Source organism: Macaca mulatta, chromosome 1 (assembly GCF_049350105.2).
Source record: "Macaca mulatta isolate MMU2019108-1 chromosome 1, T2T-MMU8v2.0, whole genome shotgun sequence".
Classification (NCBI taxonomy): Eukaryota; Metazoa; Chordata; class Mammalia; order Primates; family Cercopithecidae; genus Macaca; species Macaca mulatta.
The window spans coordinates 238,485,868-238,503,903 of NC_133406.1; the positions used below are offsets into that span (position 1 = coordinate 238,485,868).

General features: G+C 60.0%; 2 protein-coding genes and 2 pseudogenes across 35 annotated transcripts in view; 3 read left to right on the top strand and 1 right to left on the bottom strand.

Moving 5' to 3' along the window:
- The first annotated feature begins 3,323 nt into the window (after positions 1–3,323).
- FAAP20 (FA core complex associated protein 20) lies at positions 3,324–15,745 on the top strand. Of its 12 annotated transcripts, none has more exons than XR_013409782.1 (7): positions 3,324–3,410; positions 3,963–4,098; positions 4,186–4,454; positions 9,303–9,401; positions 9,549–9,595; positions 9,728–9,844; positions 10,207–10,387. XR_013409782.1 is itself a non-coding variant. In XM_077980223.1 (6 exons), exons 1-5 carry the CDS (start codon positions 3,349–3,351, stop codon positions 9,565–9,567), a joined length of 555 nt encoding a protein of 184 aa, XP_077836349.1. In that variant the 5' UTR covers positions 3,324–3,348; the 3' UTR covers positions 9,568–9,595; positions 9,728–10,387. The 12 variants fall into 12 exon arrangements, 6 of the variants coding, with proteins under 6 accessions (XP_077836349.1, XP_028696938.1, XP_077836368.1 ...); XR_013409780.1 differs by having other exon boundaries at positions 9,303–9,371; positions 9,679–9,844; XR_013409779.1 differs by having other exon boundaries at positions 9,303–9,371.
- Positions 10,364–15,745, top strand: LOC697268 (uncharacterized; annotated as a pseudogene). The gene is made up of 2 exons (XR_001443974.3): positions 10,364–11,521; positions 12,039–15,745. The product of XR_001443974.3 is annotated as an uncharacterized LOC697268 (transcript).
- Positions 12,156–18,036, bottom strand: part of PRKCZ (protein kinase C zeta) — a 147,615-nt gene continuing 141,734 nt past the window's right edge. For all 22 annotated transcript variants that reach the window (XM_015133724.3, XM_077979638.1, XM_077979631.1 and 19 more), the window contains 2 exons: positions 12,850–12,965; positions 12,156–12,624 (listed from right to left, as the gene is read on the bottom strand). In XM_015133724.3, coding sequence (XP_014989210.1) covers positions 12,537–12,624; positions 12,850–12,965 — 204 coding nt within the window. In that variant the 3' untranslated portion in view covers positions 12,156–12,536. The remainder of the gene's footprint in view (positions 12,625–12,849; positions 12,966–18,036) is intronic.
- LOC144338713 (uncharacterized) lies at positions 13,749–15,745 on the top strand (annotated as a pseudogene).

Genomic DNA, 18,036 nt, shown 5'->3' on the forward strand with positions numbered 1-18,036 from the left:
CCACAGTAGCAGCAGCTGGCTCTGAAGAAGTGGAGCCTTTTCACCAGGCTCAACTTTGAAACTTCCACCAGCACCAGCACCACTGTGTCTGCTAATAACTTTGGGACAGGCGGGACGAGGTGTGTTTGTTGGAGGCGAACACGCTTCCTTGTCTTGAGAGTCTTGAGTGGCCGGTCCCCTTCCAGGCCCTTGGCTGGCAGGCAGCTGTTGGGAGAGCTGTCAGGAGGGAGGGGATTGGGGGTCAGGCTTCCTGACAAGTGGAGGCACCCACCATGTGCCCAGAGCAGAGGTCACCCCAGTGCCTTTCTCTGTGGACTTATCCCTGGCTGTAGGTCACAGGGGCCTGCCCCACTGCCCCCTCCCCCGTGGTGACATGGGAGGAGGGGAAATTAATCCAGAGCAGCAGATAAACCAGAGGGGAAGAGCCCCCAGGAGGACAACTGTGACATGTTGCACTGCCTCTGCGTCCCCAAAGCACCAGGCCCAGAGGCCCTGCTTTCTGCCACATGGCACTGGCATGGGGCTCCGGCTCCTCTTCCCTGGTGGCCAAGGGTAAATGAGGCCCACTGGGGTGACTAAGACCAAAGGGGATGGGGGCCCCCCAGCTTTGGTGCTGCAGGCTGGAGCCAGGCTCAGCTAGCCCCGAGGTCCCCTGCAGGCTCGTGCCTCCTAGCCTTGGGGCACCTGCAGCGAGAGCTTCCCAAGCAGCCCGTGCCAGCCAGGCAGCGGAGGTGTCCCAGGTCTGGGCCACTTGAGACGCCTCCCTGCTCCTGCTTTGCTCTGCCCCTCTTGGGCCCAGTGGCCAGGACACCTGCATGCGGGAGCCGGGAGGGGCCGGAAGGGGCCGGAAGGATGCTGAAGGCCCCAGCAAAGCTGTAGTGTTTGGCTTCCCAGGGGTGGGGGCTTGGTCCTCCCTCCCAGAAAGACCCCTGTTCTGGAGCAGCAGCTGCACACAGGTGTCCCTCACACGGTCCTCCAGGACAGGGCAGGGGCCTGAAGTTCCCAGGCTCTGCCCAAGGGACCCAGGCAGGGAAGGAGATGAGTCCCAGGGGCTTGAAGCCCATCCGGAGGCTAGCCGGTCCTGCGGCAGGAGGGCACTGGACCATGTGGGGGCCATAGAGGAGGAGGAGGCAGGAACCACCCCCGGGTCCAACAGTGGAACCCTGGGGTTAGGGAGCCAGAGCGGGGAAGGGAGAGAAGGGGCAAGAACATATCTCCATCCCAGCATGGCCCAGAGAGCTGAGCAAACAAACACTTGTCTTCAAGGGCCTTTCTCTTGTCTTTTTTTTTTGTTTTTCGAAATAGAATCTTGCTGTGTCGCCCAGGCTGGAGTGCAGTGGTGTGATCTTGGCTCACCACAACCTTTGCCTCCTAGGCTCAAGTGATTTTCATGCCTCAGCCACCCAAGTAGCTGGGATTACAGGCCTGCGCCACCACGCCAGGCTACTTTTTGTATTTTTAGTAGAGATGGGGTTTCTCCATGTTGGCCAGGCTGGTCTCGAACTCCTGGCCCTCCAGTGATCCTCCCGCCTTGGCCTCCCACAGTGCTGGGATTGCAGGCTTGAGCCACCACACCTGGCTTTTTTTTTTTTTTTTTTTTTTTTGAGATGGGGTCTGCAGTGGCATGATCTTGGCTCACTGCAGCCTCCACCTCCCTGGGCTCAGGTGATCCTCCCACCTTAGCCCCCCAAGTAGGTGGGACCACAGGCACATGCCACCATGCCCAGCTAATTTTTTTATTTATAGAGACAAGGTCTTGCCATGTTGCCCAGGCTGGTCTCAAACTCCTGGGCTCAAGCAATCTGCCTGCTTGGGCCTCTCCAAGTCCTAGGATTACAGGCATGAACCACTGGGCCTGGCTTTTCCTCCTTTCTTGGGAGGCTGGGACTATACTTCCAGGAAAGACCCAGAAGCTCGGAGCTGAAGCCAGGGCAGCCAGGACTGCCGGGGAGCCCTGGACACTGGCTGTTTGGGAGCTCTTGGTCAGCTGGCACCTGCCATGTGGTGGACGTGGGGCTGTGGAGACCCCACGGCTGGGCTTCTCTCCCCTGAGAACGGGCCTAGCCACAGGACACCTCCCACAAGGCCCCTGAGACCACACTGCCTGCAGCAGCTCCCCCAGGTCCCCTCCCCACACCCGGGCAGCACTCAGCACTACATCTCCATTTGCTCACTCAAGTCGCAGGGCCTGGGGGTTAGTGCCTCCGTCTTGTTTTGCTGGGGGCCTCCAGCATCTAGAACAGGAACGTGTGCTGAAGAAAACCACTCATGCAGGGAGAGGGGCACCTCCCCACTCTAGGTGCTGCTGCTGACCCCTTCCCTGAACACCAACCCATGGCCTCCAGGCCAGGGCCACTTGAAGGACGGTGGACCACTCCGGTGGCCTGGGTTCAGGGCGGGGCCCCACAGCTGAGTTCTGGAGGGAGGGCACAGACGACTGGGGGCTGGGAGGGGCCAGGTGAGGGGTGGGAACAGCGAGGGAGCCCTGCAGGAGGGTTGCCCAGCATGGCCCCAAAGCTGATGGGGCAGGGCAGGGCTGAAACTGCCAAGGAGTCCCAGAGCCCTGAGTGGCATCTAGCGAGGGCCCCTGATCCTGATCCCTGTAGACCCCAGCCCTTCCATGAGGGTGGCAGCCACTCCAGAGCCCAGCAGGGCCGAGGGAGAGGCAAGTGGTCTGGGCCCATGAGGCACTGGGCACAACCAGGTGTGGCACGAGGGTGCCTGGGCGTCTGCTGCCACCACGTGGCGGACTTTGAGGTCGCAGAGCCCAGGGTCCAGGCAGGAAAGCCCCTCAGCTGCCCCCAGAGCCCTGGCCCAGGCCCCTGAGGCCCAAGTGAGCCACCTGGACTTTGTCACTTCGCTTCTTGTTTCTTGGTTAAGGAGCTTGAGTTCTACGCCTTTTGTAAAGAAACGGTGGCGGCGACGGCGGATTTCAAGCTTTATTTACTCCTGGAGTGGTCCTGGGAGGAGAGGCGGCTCCGCAGAGCCGGAAACGGGGGCGGGAGCTGTTGGGTGCAGCCAGGAGGAGGCAGGGCCGGGGCGGGGCGGGCAGCCATCGGGGTAACGGAGGGGGCTCCGGCCCGGGGCTGCCTGGACCGGAAAGGGGACACGGGCGGGGCTCCCCCAGCTGACCTCCCGCCGCACACGCCTGGGCCCCCACCCTCACGCCAGGCCCCCCTCTGCGGTGCAGGACGAAGGAACCCTGGCCTCAGTTTCCCCACAGGCTGGGATCAGGGCCCCTGGGGTTCCGACTGGCTCGGAGGGGGCGGCCTCACTGCAGCGGTCTGGGGGCGGGGCCTGGGGCGGGGGCGGGGCCTGCGCTCACTTCCGCCCGGCGCGCGGGCTCGGATGGAAGCGGCGCGGAGGCCGCGGCTGGGGCTGAGCCGCCGGAGGCCGCCCCCAGCGGGCGGGTGAGGCCGAGGGCCGGGCGGGGGCGCGGCCGGTTTTCCCGCTGCCACGTGCTTCCCGGCGCCCCCGCGGGCCTCCCGCTCTCTTCTCCCCCTGGGGAGGGCTTCCCGCCCCCGGGCCTACCCCCCACGCCCGTCGCCCCACCCCGCACCGCCATTCAGCGCCCGCCTTGAGCCCCCCACCCCATGCCGAGCTTCCCCTGAGCTTCCCTCGCGCCGCCCCAGGCCCTCCCGCGCCTCTCCCATCATCGCGTCTCCCCTGAGCACCCCACATCTGCCCACTCTATCTTCCCCGGGCCCTCCGCAATCTCCCCAGCCATCGCCTCATCCCGCTGAGGACCCCATATTTTCACCCACACCCCCGCCCCCAGTACCCCTTGTCTCCTCACTGCCCCAGCAGCCCTTCCCCCAACCCTGCCCCCCACCTCCCCCACCATCGAATTTCCCTCTGGTACCCCCCATCTCCCCGCTGTGTCTGCTGCAGGCCCTCCCAGGTCCCCCCACCATAGCGTTTCCCCGGCTGAGTACCCCGTCTCCTTTTTCTGTCCGCCCCAGGCCTTCTGGCGGCCGCCCCTGGTTTCTCCTGGGGGGTGATGAGCGGGAGCGGCTCTGGGCCGAGCTGCTGCGCACGGTGAGCCCAGAGCTCACCCTGGACCACGAGGTGCCTCCACTGCCCGCCTTCCCTGGACAGGTGTGCCCACCGGGCCCATCGCAGCGGGGGAGGGGTTTCCAGGGCGAGAGCCGCCGCTGGGCGAGGCCCAACAACTCCATGTTGCAGGAGCCCAGGTGCGGCCCGGAGCCCACTGAAGCCTTCACTGTCGGACCCAAGACCTTTTCCTGGACGCCCTTTCCACCAGACCTGTGGAGCCCGGGCCGCTCCTACCGGCTGCTTCGCGGGGCAGGAGGGCACCTGGAGTCCCCCGCCAGGTCCCTGCCCCAGCGCCCGGCACCTGATCCCTGCAGGGCCCCCAGAGTGGAGCAGCAGCCGTCCGTGGAGGGTACCGCCCTGCGCAGCTGCCCCATGTGCCAGAAAGAGTTCGGCCCCAGGTGAGTGGGCCACCCTGTGCCCCGCCCGGTTTTCCATCCGTGTTTGGAAACCACAGCCGTTCAGAAGGTCAAGAGGTGGCCGAGCTCAGCGCTGGCTTTTAAAGCCCTGTTTCACACGTGGAAACGTGGTCCAGTGCTGTGGCCTGGCATGTCCGGGTGGCTGGCTGTCACGGGTCTGGGGTCCCCCTGCTTTCCGTGCTCTGGGGGCAGGGCAGGCTGGGGGCCCACAGACAGCGCAGAAGGAAGGCTGGGGAGCACTGGCCCCGGGTCCACCTGGCCATCTTGGAAGCTGGTGGCACCGGCGTCCCCAGGCCCAGAGCACGGGAACACCTTCCCCAGAGTGGGTCATGGGTTTTAAAAATGAAGATCATCTTTTTTGTCTGGAGATGCTTTTTCTTATTTTGAAGCCCACTGTATACTTACATATATATTTTTAAGTAAAGGGGAATGGAACCCAGTTTTACTAAGAAGATAGCCCAAACTGCCCAGTGCCTGGGCTCGTGTCTGGTGACCTCCGGGCCCTTGGCCTCCTGAGCAGGCACCTGGGGCCGGCGCCGTGTGAATGATGCTGGTTCCTAACTTTTGGTTGAGTTAATGGGCGGCAGGTTTCAGATCTCACGTGGCCAGGAGACCGGGTCCTTCAGTCATGCCTAATGCCCCTGGTCTTCTAGAAGCCAAAACAGCTCGGGAATGTGAAGGGACCGGAGTCCAAAGTTAGCAGCCAACAACAACAACAAAAAAAAAAAAAGGCCAGGCGTGGTGGCTCAAGCCTGTAATCCTAGCTCTTTGGGAGGCTGAGGCGGGCAGATCACGAGGTCAGGAGTTTGAGACCAGGAGTTTGAGGTCAATATGGTGAAACCCCATCTCTACTAAAAATATAAAAATTTAGCCAGGCGTGGTGGTGGGTGCCTGTAGTCCCAGCTACTTGGGAGGTTAGGAGAATCGCTTGAACCCGGGAGGCGGAGGTTGCAGTGAGCCGAGATTGCGCCACTGCACTCTAGCCTGGGTGACAGAGTGAGACTCCGTCTCAAAAAAAAAAAAAAAAAAAAAAAGGCCAGGCGCGGTGGCTCAACCTGTAATCCCAGCACTTTGGGAGGCCGAGACGGGTGGATCGCGAGGTCAGGAGATCAAGACCATCCTGGCTAACACGGTGAAACCCCGTCTCTACTAAAAAATACAAAAAATGAGCCCAGCTACTTGGGAGGCTGAGGCAGGAGAATGGCGTGAACCCGGGAGGTGGAGCTTGCAGTGAGCGGAGATCGCGCCACTGCACTCCAGCCTGGGCGACACAGCGAGACTCCATCTCAAAAAAAAAAAAAGAAAAGCACAAAACGACTGAATTAGTTATCAAAACCCGCAGCAGAAAACCTGTACAGGCAGTTCTTCAGGCGAGCCAGTGCTCATCCAGAGAGAAGAAGTGCCCTGGAAACAGGCTCCTCCAAAACGGGGCACTTTATGGAAGCAAGCCCTGCAGGGCCTGAGGTTGGGGTGAGCCCCACGGCACCCCCAGCACCCCACCTCCACGTCACACATGGACAGCACAGGGAGGGGCCTGGTGACACATACGTGGGGCTTGGTGGGTGAGCAGTGCAAGGGCCAGGGCCCAGGGCAAAGTGCCCCCGCCCTCCTGGCAGTGCCCAGAGCCTGCAGCAGGAGCAGAGCATTTTTCTTTTTTTTTTTTTTTTTTGAGACGGAGTCTCACTGTGTCTCCCAGGCTGGAGTGCAGTGGCGTGATCTCGGCTCACTGCAAGCTCTGCCTCCCGGGTTCACGCCATTCTCCCGCCTCAGCCTCCCAAGTAGCTGAGACTACAGGCGCCCGCCACCACGCCCGGCTAGTTTTTTGTATTTTTAGTAGAGACGGGGTTTCATCATGTTAGCCAGGATAGTCTCGATCTCCTGACCTCGTGATCCACCCGCCTCGGCCTCCCAAAGTGCTGGGATTACAGGCTTGAGCCACCGCGCCCGGCCAGGAGCAGAGCATTTTTCAAAAACATATCCAGGCCCAGCCGTCACTGCACACGCCTCTTCCTCGGGCTGGCGCCTTGTGATTGTCGTGAACTACAGTGCTGTCCCACACTGGCGCCTTGTGATTGTCGTGAACTACGGTGCTGTCCCACACTGGCGCTTTGTGATTGTCGTGAACTGCGGCGCTGTCCCACACTGGCGCCTTGTGATTGTCGTGAACTACGGCGCTGTCCCACACTGGCACCTTGTGATTGTCGTGAACTGCGGCGCTGTCCCACACTGGCGCCTTGTGATTGTCGTGAACTACGGTGCTGTCCCACACTGGCGCTTTGTGATTGTCGTGAACTGCGGTGTTGTCCCACACGCTGATTCTGCTGAGGCAGGGGATTTTTTTTGTAATTGTGAAGACTTCTTGATTCCTGCCCATCAAAAGAAATCCTGGGGGCCGGGCACGGTGGCTCACACCTGTAATCCCAGCACTTTGGGAGGCTGAGGCAGGTGGGTTGCTGGAGCCCAAGAGTTTGAGACCAGCCTGGGCAACATAGCATGATCCCATCTCTAGACGCCTGGGCGTAGTGGCACCTGTGCCTGTGGTCCCAGCTCCTCTGGAGGCTGAAGTGGGAGGATTCCCGTGAGCCAGGAATGATTGCACCACTGCACTCCTGCCTGGGCGACAGAGTGAGATCCTGAATCTAAAAAAAAAAAAAGTCCACAGACGGAAGGTGCCATTGGGAGCCCTGGTAGAAATCCATGTTCTTGGCTGAAGCTCAGAGAGCCTCGTGGCCGTCAGGGCGCTGCCCCCTGCCCCCCGGGTAGGCACTTTTGTCTTTGGATCGCCTGCTTTTCCAGATCGTCTAAAAAAAGACGCCTGAAGACGAGGACGTTCACGAGGAAAGAGTTGCCGTTTTGAGCTTTTTAAGCAGTTGCTGAAAGCTTGGCAGACTGCCTCGATTTTTCCTCAGTAGGCGTCAGTGAAGTCAGGTCCAGGCCTTGGTGTGTCTGGAATGCTTCAAGCACATTCGAACACTTGATTGTAAGAGAGAGCCAGTACTTTGGAACGGAACTCACCCGAGGCTGTGGCCATGGCATGGGCAGGCTAGCTGGGAGACAAGCCCTGTGTCTTTGGGAACAAGGGTTTGCACGGCCACCCTGGGATGCCCTGGGACTCATGACTGGACAGGACCCCAGCAGGGAGGCCGCCTGGCTTGGAGGGTCTGGTCTAACAGCCGGAGTTGGCCTTGAACCGTCACCCTGTCCCGCACAGACGCCTGCTGAGCCTGGAGCCCTGGCAGAGGCGGGTCTGAGGAGTGGAGCTGCCGGCAGGCCTCCCATTTCTCGCGTCCTTGGTGTTCTCCGGGTCACCCAGAGAACTGTCAAATGCTGGATTTGACAAACTATGTAGAACGTTCTTTGTGTCTTTAAGGTCCTCTTGTGGTCCTATTTGGACATTTTGTGCATTTTCAGACACCTGCGGGTCACGTGGGTGGATGGGAAGCTGGGCACCTGGTGAGGGTGCTGAGAGCTGGAGCTGTGTTTTGTCTCTGTTGATGCGGTGAGGCCCTGGGTTGGTCATTGGGTTTGGTTGGTTGGTTTGTTTTTGAGAAGGAGTCTCGCTCTGTCACCCAGGCTGGAGTGCAGTGTGCAATGGCATGATCTTGGCTCATTGCAACATCTGCCTCCTGGGTTCAAGCGATTCTCCTCCTGCCTCAGTCTCCTGAGTAGCTGGGATTACAGGCGCCACCATGCCTGGCTAATTTTTGTATTTTTAGTAGACACGGGGTTTCACCATGTTGGTCAGGCTGGTCTTGAACTGACCTCAGGTGATCCGCCCGCCTCGGCCTCCCAAAGTGCTGGGATTACAGGTGTGAGCCACCGCGCCCGGCCGGTCGTTGGGATTTTAACGGCCCTGAGGCCCCTCACACTGCCAGATGCCAGCCCACCCAGCAGCCCTGCTCCCCTGCCCACACGCAGAAGCCACCAGAGGCTTCTAGGCTGAGCCCCCACTGTCCTGCAGTCGGGTTGGCCCCTCCACACTGCAGGGCCTGGATGTGTCTGCTCAGTAGCCGAAGCCTCACAGACGGGGCAGATGAGGCCGGGACAAAGCTCTTCCGCTGCAGGCAGGGGTCTGAAGGCATCTCAGAGGGCCCCCACCCAAGGGACATTGCCTGGAAACCCTGGGACAAAATGACCTCGGTTCACATCTTAAGACCTTCTGGCAGCCTTAGAGAAAGCTTGTGGAGGGAGGGGCTGGTTCCCAGGATGGGCAGAAGCCGGAAAGTCTCAGACTGAGCGACCCTCGGGGGCTTCAGAAGGCACTGGGTGGGCTCTGCCAGAGTGAGGAGGCAGCTGATGGCCGCTGGAGCCGGCCCCGGGAGTGGGGGTCCAGCTATGGTCTGGAGAGGGGGACTTGAGGGTTGCAGTGTCCATACAGATGGGGCACAGGAGCCACAGGAAGGGACACGGCAGAGCCCAAGGGCCAAGCGGCGCTCCGTGGACTGGTCTGAGGGCAGAGGCTGTCGGGGAGCGAGGGCGGTGTGGCTGACAGGTGGACACAGGGACATGTTTCTGTGGACTTGGCCGCTCGGTGGGGGTGTATCCCCCAGCAGTGGTGTGTGAGGGATGGTCACTCTGATGGGACACCAGCCACTTGGCCTCCAGCAAGATCTAGGCCCGAGTCTAGGTTGAAGCCGCCCACTCAGCCCCAGGACGTCGTCCCCGGCGGCTCTGCTGAGCACGCCAGCTATGGTGCCCTCGGGGGGTCATGGCCGGAAGTCGACCGTCCTGGCTTCCAGGGCCACACCTTGGCCAGGCCGGTGATGGTCGTGTCCGGCCGCTCCAGTTGGGCTGATGGGGCAGTGAGTGAGTGCGGCTCCTCCCTTGCAGGCTGACCCAGCTGGATGTTGACAGCCACCTGGCCCAGTGCTTGGCGGAAAGCACAGAAGACGTGATGTGGTGAGCACCATCCAGGGAGCCCTGCGCAGTGTGCGGCGCCCGGACGCGCCCTCCCCCTGCAGAAGCCCCTCCTCTCAGCTCTCCGGCTTGTGCATTAAAGCAGGGCGGGCGCCTGTCTCTGTCTCTCTTCGTGTTGTGATGGAACATCTGTGTTTTTCTCTCTGACGTTTGGTTTAGGGCAGATTCACTGCAGTGAAATCAGAACCGGACACAGCCCCAGGCGGGTAAGCTGACCCCTTTCACCTGGCGCCCCGCGGGGGACGGCGGACGGGCTGAGGGCCGCTCGCTTTCCTAACTTTGTGGACAGGCCTGGTTCGCTCACGTGCAGTCACGGTTTTGTCCTTTTTTTGAGACAGGGTCTCGCTCTGTCGCCCAGGCTGGAGTGCAGTGGTGCAGTCACGGCTCATTGCAGCCTTAGACTCCTGGGCTTGATGATCCTCCCACCTCAGCCTCCTGAGTAGCTGGGACTACAGGTGCGTGTCACCACACACAGCTACTTTTAGTACTTTTTGTACAGATGGAGGGGTCTTGCCATGTTGCCTAGGTTGGTCTTGAACTCCTGGGCCTGAGCAATCCTCCCGCCTTGGCTTCCTGAAGTGCTGGGATTATAGGCGTGAGTCACCGGCCCAGCCTCTGGTTGCGTTTTTTGTTGTTGTTTTTGAGACAGAGTCTCACTCTGTCACCCAGGCTGGAGTGCAGTGGTGTGGTCTAGGCTCACTGCAAGCTCCGCCTCCCAGGTTCACGCCATTCTCCTGCCTCAGCCTCCCGAGTAGCTGGGACTATAGGCGCCTGCCACTATGCCTGGCTAATTTTTTTTTTTTTTTTGTATTTTTAGTAGAGACGGGGTTTCACCGTGTTAGCCAGGATGGTCTCGATCTCCTGACTTTGTAATCCACCCGCCCCAGCCTCCCAAAGTGCTGGGATCACAGGCGCGAGCCACCGTGCACGGCCAAAAACACCTACTTTTAATAATAATAATGATGTAAGCATTTTCGTTAAAGTCTTTAATGGATGTATAAGACTTTGAATGACCCTGGCCATCGAGGGTGTCATCCACGGGAGAGCCGGTCAGCCACGGGCTCCATGGGCAGCTGCCCCGCACCGCGCCCACGCAGGCCCACCGTGCAGCCCCCAAGTCACCAGAGTTTAGGAATCACTTCCAAAAGACACACCGTTGTGACCGGAGCCATTGGCAAATATCAGGATTTTTCAAAGCACACTTCAATACATCCTTCACTTTAATTTATAAAACAAATGACGGAATAGAAAAGTCTCCCCTGTGATGAGCACAGTGTTACTCACATTGTGTACAAGAACAGCCCAACTGGTAACCGGCACGCTGTTGGCAACACGGCAGTATTTAGGTCAGTGCCTTAAATATTTAACAAATCAAGGAGGGTCATGGAAAGCAGTTTGCTTGTTAACCACTTCCGGGATACACTGGGGGTCTCCCACTCAAGGTGGGGTCCCAGCAGCCCTGCTCCCCCGGCAGGTGTGACTTCAGCGGCTGCAGGCTGGGCCCTGCTACCTGGACATCCCCATGCTGGTCTGGGACACCTGTGTGAGACCCAGGTCGGCTCCTGGACCCTGCCCTGGGGCTTCTAACTTTCCGTCTTTGGAGGAGAGTCTCACTGGCTAAGGTTGGGAGTGTGGCTGGAACCCATCTCCACATTCCATCCAGAAGCCTGAGCTGGGGGAGGGGCGGGGTGTGCCCAGCGCCGTTCTTGTCCCAGCACCTGGGGCTCGGGTGTGAATCCACCACGTCGTGCTCAGCGCCAGGCATGGAGCGGTGCCCTGAGAAACCTGAGTGTAGGGTGGACCACGCTCACCTGGTGGGTATGACTTTGAGGCAAGGCAAGGCGTGGCGCGAACCTCCTAACTTGAGGTTTTCGTATCTCCTCCCGAAGCCACCAGCCGCACGGTGGGGTGGAGCGGCCCCTGAGTCATGGAGGCCTGGGGTCTCCGCCTGGCCAAGAGGGCTGCATGGCAATTTCCACACCTGTGCACCAGGCCCCACTCAGAGGCACGAGGTGGTGCGACCCCCCTCCCAGAGAGCTCAGAAGACGGCTCCGCCACACCTGACCCCTGGCAGCCGGCAGACCTGCCTCTAGGAAGCCTCGGCTCTGGGTAGCTGTCCCTTCACCGGAGGGGTGGGAGGACGGAGAGCGCGGGCGCGTCCCGGGAGCAGGAGGGAGCGGAAGGTCCGTGCTGCTGGGAGGATTGCCTGTGTTTCCGGATGTCTGTAGGGTCATCATTTTGAACTTTAAGGCTGGGGTCTGTCACACATACATCTGTTAGTTTTCCCTAACTCTCAGTACTGTGTGACAGGTAAGAATATTTTCCAAAAGTCAAACGCGTTGCACGAGGGATCGTGCAGGCACTGCTTAGTGTGGTCAGAAATGGATTTGTGCAGATTTAGTTTTCAATTTTCTTTTTCTCTTTTTTGGTCTACTGTGCTTTGGTGAGCCACATTTTAGAATCTCTATGATCCAATTTCCCCATCGGTCCAGTGAGCTGGCTGGCCCAGCCGCCACCTGCTTAAGGTGTCACTTCACCCTGAGACCACAGCGGCTGGGCACACGCTCTGCAGGAACAACCACAGGAACTTACCGGGCTTTAGGAAACGGTGCGAGTTTGTACACTTCTTGATTGCGTGTGTCCCCACAGGCACTTACACTCCCGCCCCCACCTGTGTCCTGCTGGCTCCTAACCTGCCCCCCTCCATGTGGCTGTATCGGAGACGTGGGGCAGGCGCCACTCACGGAAAAAAGGCATCAGAGGGGCTTCCACATCATCGGAACTTTTATTCCTCAGGACGCTACACGCTCCCTTTCCTGGCGGGGCAGGTCAGTGCATCGAGTTCTGTTTCCGTGGAAAATGTGCACCTTGGAAACTGCATGACAGCCCCTCAGCAGGGTCCCCGCGGCCACCGCGACACAGGCTCAGCAGCAAGTTCCTCCAGCACGAAGCTGGCCTGCCCGGGCCCAGGTGTGAGGGACCGTTCTGCTCCCAGCAGCGCCTGCCGACGCTTCCCTCCGTGGTCTCGGCGCAAGCGTCTGTCCCTGGCTGCCCTCGGAGCCGTGCCCAGCCTGGCATGCATATGCGGTGGTTAAGGATACAGTTAAAGGGTCAATCACGCATGTCCACGACAGAGACGCAGCGGCCTCACACCGACTCCTCGGTGGACAGCAGTAATGGGTTGATGTACTCGAAGCCTTCGAACTCCGACTGGTCGATCCTCTTTATGGCATCCCTGTGGGCAAAGGCGGCAGGGGGCGGGGGGGATGACCTGTGTTCATTCCCTCTGGGGAGGGGAGTCACATTCGCAAAAGAATCCTCCCCCAACGCCCACCGGAGAGAGGACGCCAGGCGGGCGGGACTCAAGGGCAGGCCGGGTCACCAGCCGCCCAAGGTGCCGGCCTGCCATGGGGCTGCCCGGGGGGGGTGCTCCGGGGTCCCCGCACCCAGTGGGACTTACTCATCGTCTGGGGTCAGCTGCACGGGCTCGCTGGTGAACTGTGTGTCAAAGTTGTCCAGACCGTAGTCGTCCGTGATCTGTGGCTGGAATGGAGGGAGCGCCTGCTTCTTCTCCAGCTTGGAAAAACAAGGCAAGAAGGGTCAGCTCCGCGCGGGCATCATCCCTACCAGATTGAGAGTTCCGCATGCACTTGAATCACAGAATGAAACACTGAGAAACTCAGCATTTCAATCTGCCTAGTATTTGAATGCCAAGTGTTTCTTCTTACAACACAGAACCTAGAAAATCTCCAAAGTCAGAAAAATTGTTGTCGAGCTGAGAGGAACGCCAGAAGTGTGGGCCACGCTGGCCACATGTGGGATGGAGCGGGACCCCCGGCCACCCTTGTGAGGCCACCCCCTTCCTGGGGGTCCTTGTTGAGAGGGGCACCAACGCTAACTGGCTGAACAAGCCGTCTCATGACGTCTTGGAACCCTGACCATAAAGGCGCAGGACCTGCCCACAGCACCCTGCCTGCACTGGTACCGCACGATCCATCTGTCAGGAGCCTCCTGCCGGCCGTTTCCGCCTATCCAGGCATCGACTTCAGAATCTCAGGTGCTGCTTGGCAGGAAAATGCCCAGCAGGTGGGCCTCGGCTCAAGGCTCACTTCTGGCCACTGCGTACTGGGCCTTGGTGATGCACCTGTGCCAGGGAGGGCAGAACGCTGGTGCCTGGCACAGGTGCCACAACACACACAGGTGAGGACAATGAAAGCCCCTCAGTTCCCCTGACTCATGGCCACTTGTCCCAGTGACACAGCTATGCTCTCTCACCCACCCACAATAGGGTCTGAATGTGCCCCCCAGATTCAGTGAGAAACTCATTCCCCAGAGCAACAGTGTAGGAGGTGGGGCCCGATGGGAGCCCTGCCCTCACAGACGGATTCCTGGAGCTGTCAAGACAGCTTGGGCATGGATTCCTCTCTGCCTTTTGCCATGAAGGCACGTGGCCTTCCTCCCCTCTCCCCTCTGGGGAATGCGGTGTTTGGGCACCCTCTTGGAAGCAGAGATCTGGCCTCACCAGACACCAAGCCTGCTGGCACCAAGACCCTGGACTCCCAGCCTCCACAGCTGGGAACAACCTCTGCTTCCTGGAAATAACCCAGGCTCAGGTAGTCTGTTACAGCAGCACCAAGACAGACATTCACGCTCTCCCTCCCTCACTGTCTAACCCACTCCGACTCACGCTCTCCCTCCCTTGCTATCCCACTCACTCATTCACTCGCTCACTCTCTAGCCCACTTTTTTTTTTTTTTCTTTTTGAGATAGAGCCTCGCTCTGTTGCCCAGGCTGGAGAGCAGTGGCGCAGTCTCGGCTCATTGCAACCTTCGACTCCCTGGTTCAAGCTACTCTCCTGCCTTAGCCTCCTGAGTAGCTGGGACTACAGGCGCCCACCACCACGCTCGGCTAATTTTGTTGTTTTTTTTTTTGAGATGGAGTCTCGCTCTGTCTCCCAGGCTGAAGTGCAGTGGTGTAATCTCAGCTCACTGCAGCTTCACCTCCCAGGTTCACGCCAGGTTCACGCCATTCTCCCGCCTCAGCCTTCTGAGTAGCTGGGACTACAGGTGCCTGCCACCACGCCCGGCTAATTTTTTGTATTTTTAGTAGGGTCAGGGTTTCACCATGTTAGCCAGGATGGTCTTGATCTCCTGCCCTCGTGATCCGCCCGCCTCGGCCTCCCAGAGTGCTGAGATTACAGGCGTGAGCCACTGCGCCCGGCCCTCTCTAGCCCACTCATTCACTCACTCCCTTGCTCTCTAACCCACTCCCACTCACTCACTCAGACGCTGGCTCACTCACTCTCTAACCCACTTTCTCTCTCTCCTTCCCTTCCCTTGCTCGTTCTCTAGCCCATCCTCCCACACTCATTCACTGCCCCCCCGCCAGGTGCGTGCTCCTGTGCAAGACTGAGATCCAGCTGTCAGCAATAGGCACCATTTGACCCCAGCCTCGTGGAGCCACCAGGCTTGAGGGGAGGACGTAACGTCACTCTGCTCCCTTTAGTGCCAGCCAGGATGGGGCTGGGTGGGTGCGGCTGGTGAAAAGAATGCAGCCTCCCAGTCGCTCTCCGAGGCCCCCAGCCCCTGCAGACCAAGCAGAAAGCCCAGCTCACAGGCAGATTACAGGGCACCCAGCAGCTGCCTTCCCTCCGGAAAAGCCAAGAAGGATCCCAAGACCAGAAATGCCCCCAGCGTGGCTGTGCCTGTCCCTGGTGCCCTGCCTGCTGGGGGGCAGCACCCCAGATGTACCCTGCCCATGCTGGCACCACAGGGATCCCCATCCTCAGGACCCTCCAGTCATTCAAGCTAGAATTGGCGGGTTTCTGCCTGTATAGGCATCGGCTTCCGAATCTCAGGTGCTGCTTGGCAGGAAAATGCACAGCAGGAGGGGCTGGGCCTTGGCTCCAGGCTCCCGGGCGCACCCCCCGCTCTCCACTGTGGGGTCCAGAGTGGTCAAGAACAGCCACAACAACAAAAGCCAAACTGGGAACAGAATCATGGAAAAAACCCTCATAGGCTTTTGGGAACTTACAAAGAAATGCTCACATACATTCTACTAACGTGGCACCTACTAGGACTCCACAAAATAGACAAACTTCCACGTCAGGCTGGACACGTGTCAGGGCTGTGGCCGTCTCAAAGTGGGGCCACCGGCAGCATCCACGGCCAGGCCACTGGGTGGAGACGGTGCTGGGGAGGAGCCGGGGGGATCAGGGCTGTCCCCTTAGGCAGAGCGGGTCACCTGTGGTGTGTGCACAGCAGGGTTGTGGGGACACAGGATGGCCCCTTCATCAGTTACCTACATTCTTTGTATGAAACACTTCCTGATAAAATGTGGAAAACGGGGTATTTTTCCACCTGAGTCCTGGGCTGCTTTGTAAACAAGTGGCAGGGCGGGAACAGAGCAGGACCCAGCTGGAGCTGGCTCAGCGTCCTCCAGCCCCTGGCCCAGCCCGTTCTCTGCTACGAGGGCTCGAGGTTGCCTCGGTTTCCCTGACAGCATCCCCAAGGGCCAGCGTTGCCTCCTCCTCTTGCTCAAAAGCCTTCAGTGCCCATCTCTGCAGCTGGAATGTGGGCTCCAGATCGGGGCCCATGGTGGCCTGATGCCTTTTCCCACCGCTGCTCCCTGCACCCAGCCCATGCGTGGACACCCTGGCCTCTCAGAACAGTGCATTTGAATGCACACTGGCCCCAGGTTGGACACTGTGGCAATAACAGGTGCTGCCCCTGTGGCTGCAACCACAGTGACCTGAGATACAACAGGGGGCTTGCTCTGTGTCAATGGGGCTGGGGGCCCAAGGGCTCCAGTTCTGAAGGGACATCTGAGAAACAGCCTGAGGGAGCTGAGGGCTGGAGCCTGGGGAGGGCACAGCCATGCAAAGGCCCCATAGTGGGCACATACCTTGTGTGCTGGGGGCCACAGAGGGGCCCCATGAGGCCTAAGTGAAGGGGCTGAGGAGAAAGACACTTTTGGACACAGGAGGACACTGCTCTCCATAGGGCCAGGCAGGATGCTGGTGGCCTGGAGGAGGTGGCAGGGGTGGGGCGGGGAGCAGCAGCAGGGCTAGGGGGCTGGGCTAAGGCCTGCGTGGCAGAGCATGGTCAGGCACAGGATGGATGAGCCCTGCATGTGCTGGGTAGGGCCTGGAGGTCTCCAAGGGGACAGCATGCTGGGGTCTGCTTTGGCCACACAGAAACATCCCGGAGTCAGTTTGGCAATGATCGGGGGAGGTCCCTGAGACCACCCGGCACTGTTGGGGTGATGACTGGTGAGCACCTGGGCTGCCACTGGATGCAGGGCCGGGCCCAGGAGGCAGTGCCCCAGGGGAAGCATGGGACTCCCAGGCTCCTGGTGAGCAAATCACAGGAAACGCCCAGAGAGCCCTGGGGTGGCGGCGTAGCAGCGGTCATCCGAGCATCCGAGTCACCTGTGCGTCCGAGTCATCCGTGCGTTGGAGTCATCTGTGCGTCCGCGTCATCTGTGCGTCCACGTTGTCTGTGGATCTGAGTTGTTCGTGTGTCCACATCATCTGTGCATCCATGTCATCCGTGTGTCCACATCATCTGTGTCCACGTCATCCGTGTGTCCACGTCGTCTGTGCGTCCACGTCATCTAAGTGTCCACGTCATCTAAGTGTCCACATCATCCATGCGTCTATATCATCCATGTGTCCACGTCATCTAGGTGTCCATGTCGTCCGTGCGTCCACGTCATCTAGGTGTCCACGTCGTCCGTGCGTCCACGTCTAGGTGTCCACGTCGTGCGTGCGTCCACGTTGTCTAGGTGTCCATGTCGTCCGGGCGTCCACGTCATCTAGGTGTCCATGTCATTCACATCTAGGTGTCCATGTCATCCACGCATCCGTGCATCCGAGTTGTCTGTGTGTCTGCAGCCGGTCCCCACGCATTTTCATAAACACACAGGTCGGCCTTAAAGCCCCACCAAGGTTCCACCACTCAAGGCTCCAGCTGGAGGCCCCACGCCTGCCCTGTGCCACGCAGCATGGGGTGGACAGAGGGGTTCGTGGGTGGCCAGGCCAGGGCACTGCTGCCTTCTACACACTCCAGGCTTGAGAGTTTTACAGCCACACAGGTTGGCCCTGGGTAGTGGGGCCGGCACCAACCCAGCTGTGGGGCCTGTCCCTCTCCATGAGGTCACAGCTGTGATCCCCACTTCTGACGGCCTCCACTGCCCCACATCTCCCACAACTGCCTCCCGCCCATTCCCACCCCCCGCCCAGACACAGGCCATCTCTCTGTGGGCCTCTTGTCACCTGCCCTCTTCTGTGTCTTTCCGTTTTCCCCTCCCCTGCCACCGGCTCCTTGCGCAGCACACGACGTGGCCGGGTTCCTCCCGCCAAGCTCCTAGGAACGTGCCTGTCGCGCGTGGGGCAGTCCTGAGGCTCCCACGACACGAAGCATCACAGTCCTCGCTCCTCCCGGGAGCCTCCCACCGGCATGGACGTCAGAGTCCTCGCTCCTCCCGGGAGCCTCCCACTGCCAGCCCCAGGCCCACGTCATGGACGTCAGAGTCCTCGCTCCTCCCGGCAGCCTCCCACCGGCAGCCCCGGGCCCACGTCATGGACGTGATGGGGGTGGGAGGAGCAAACTGCTCCTGGCCCTGAGGCAGAATCTCCAGCAACGTG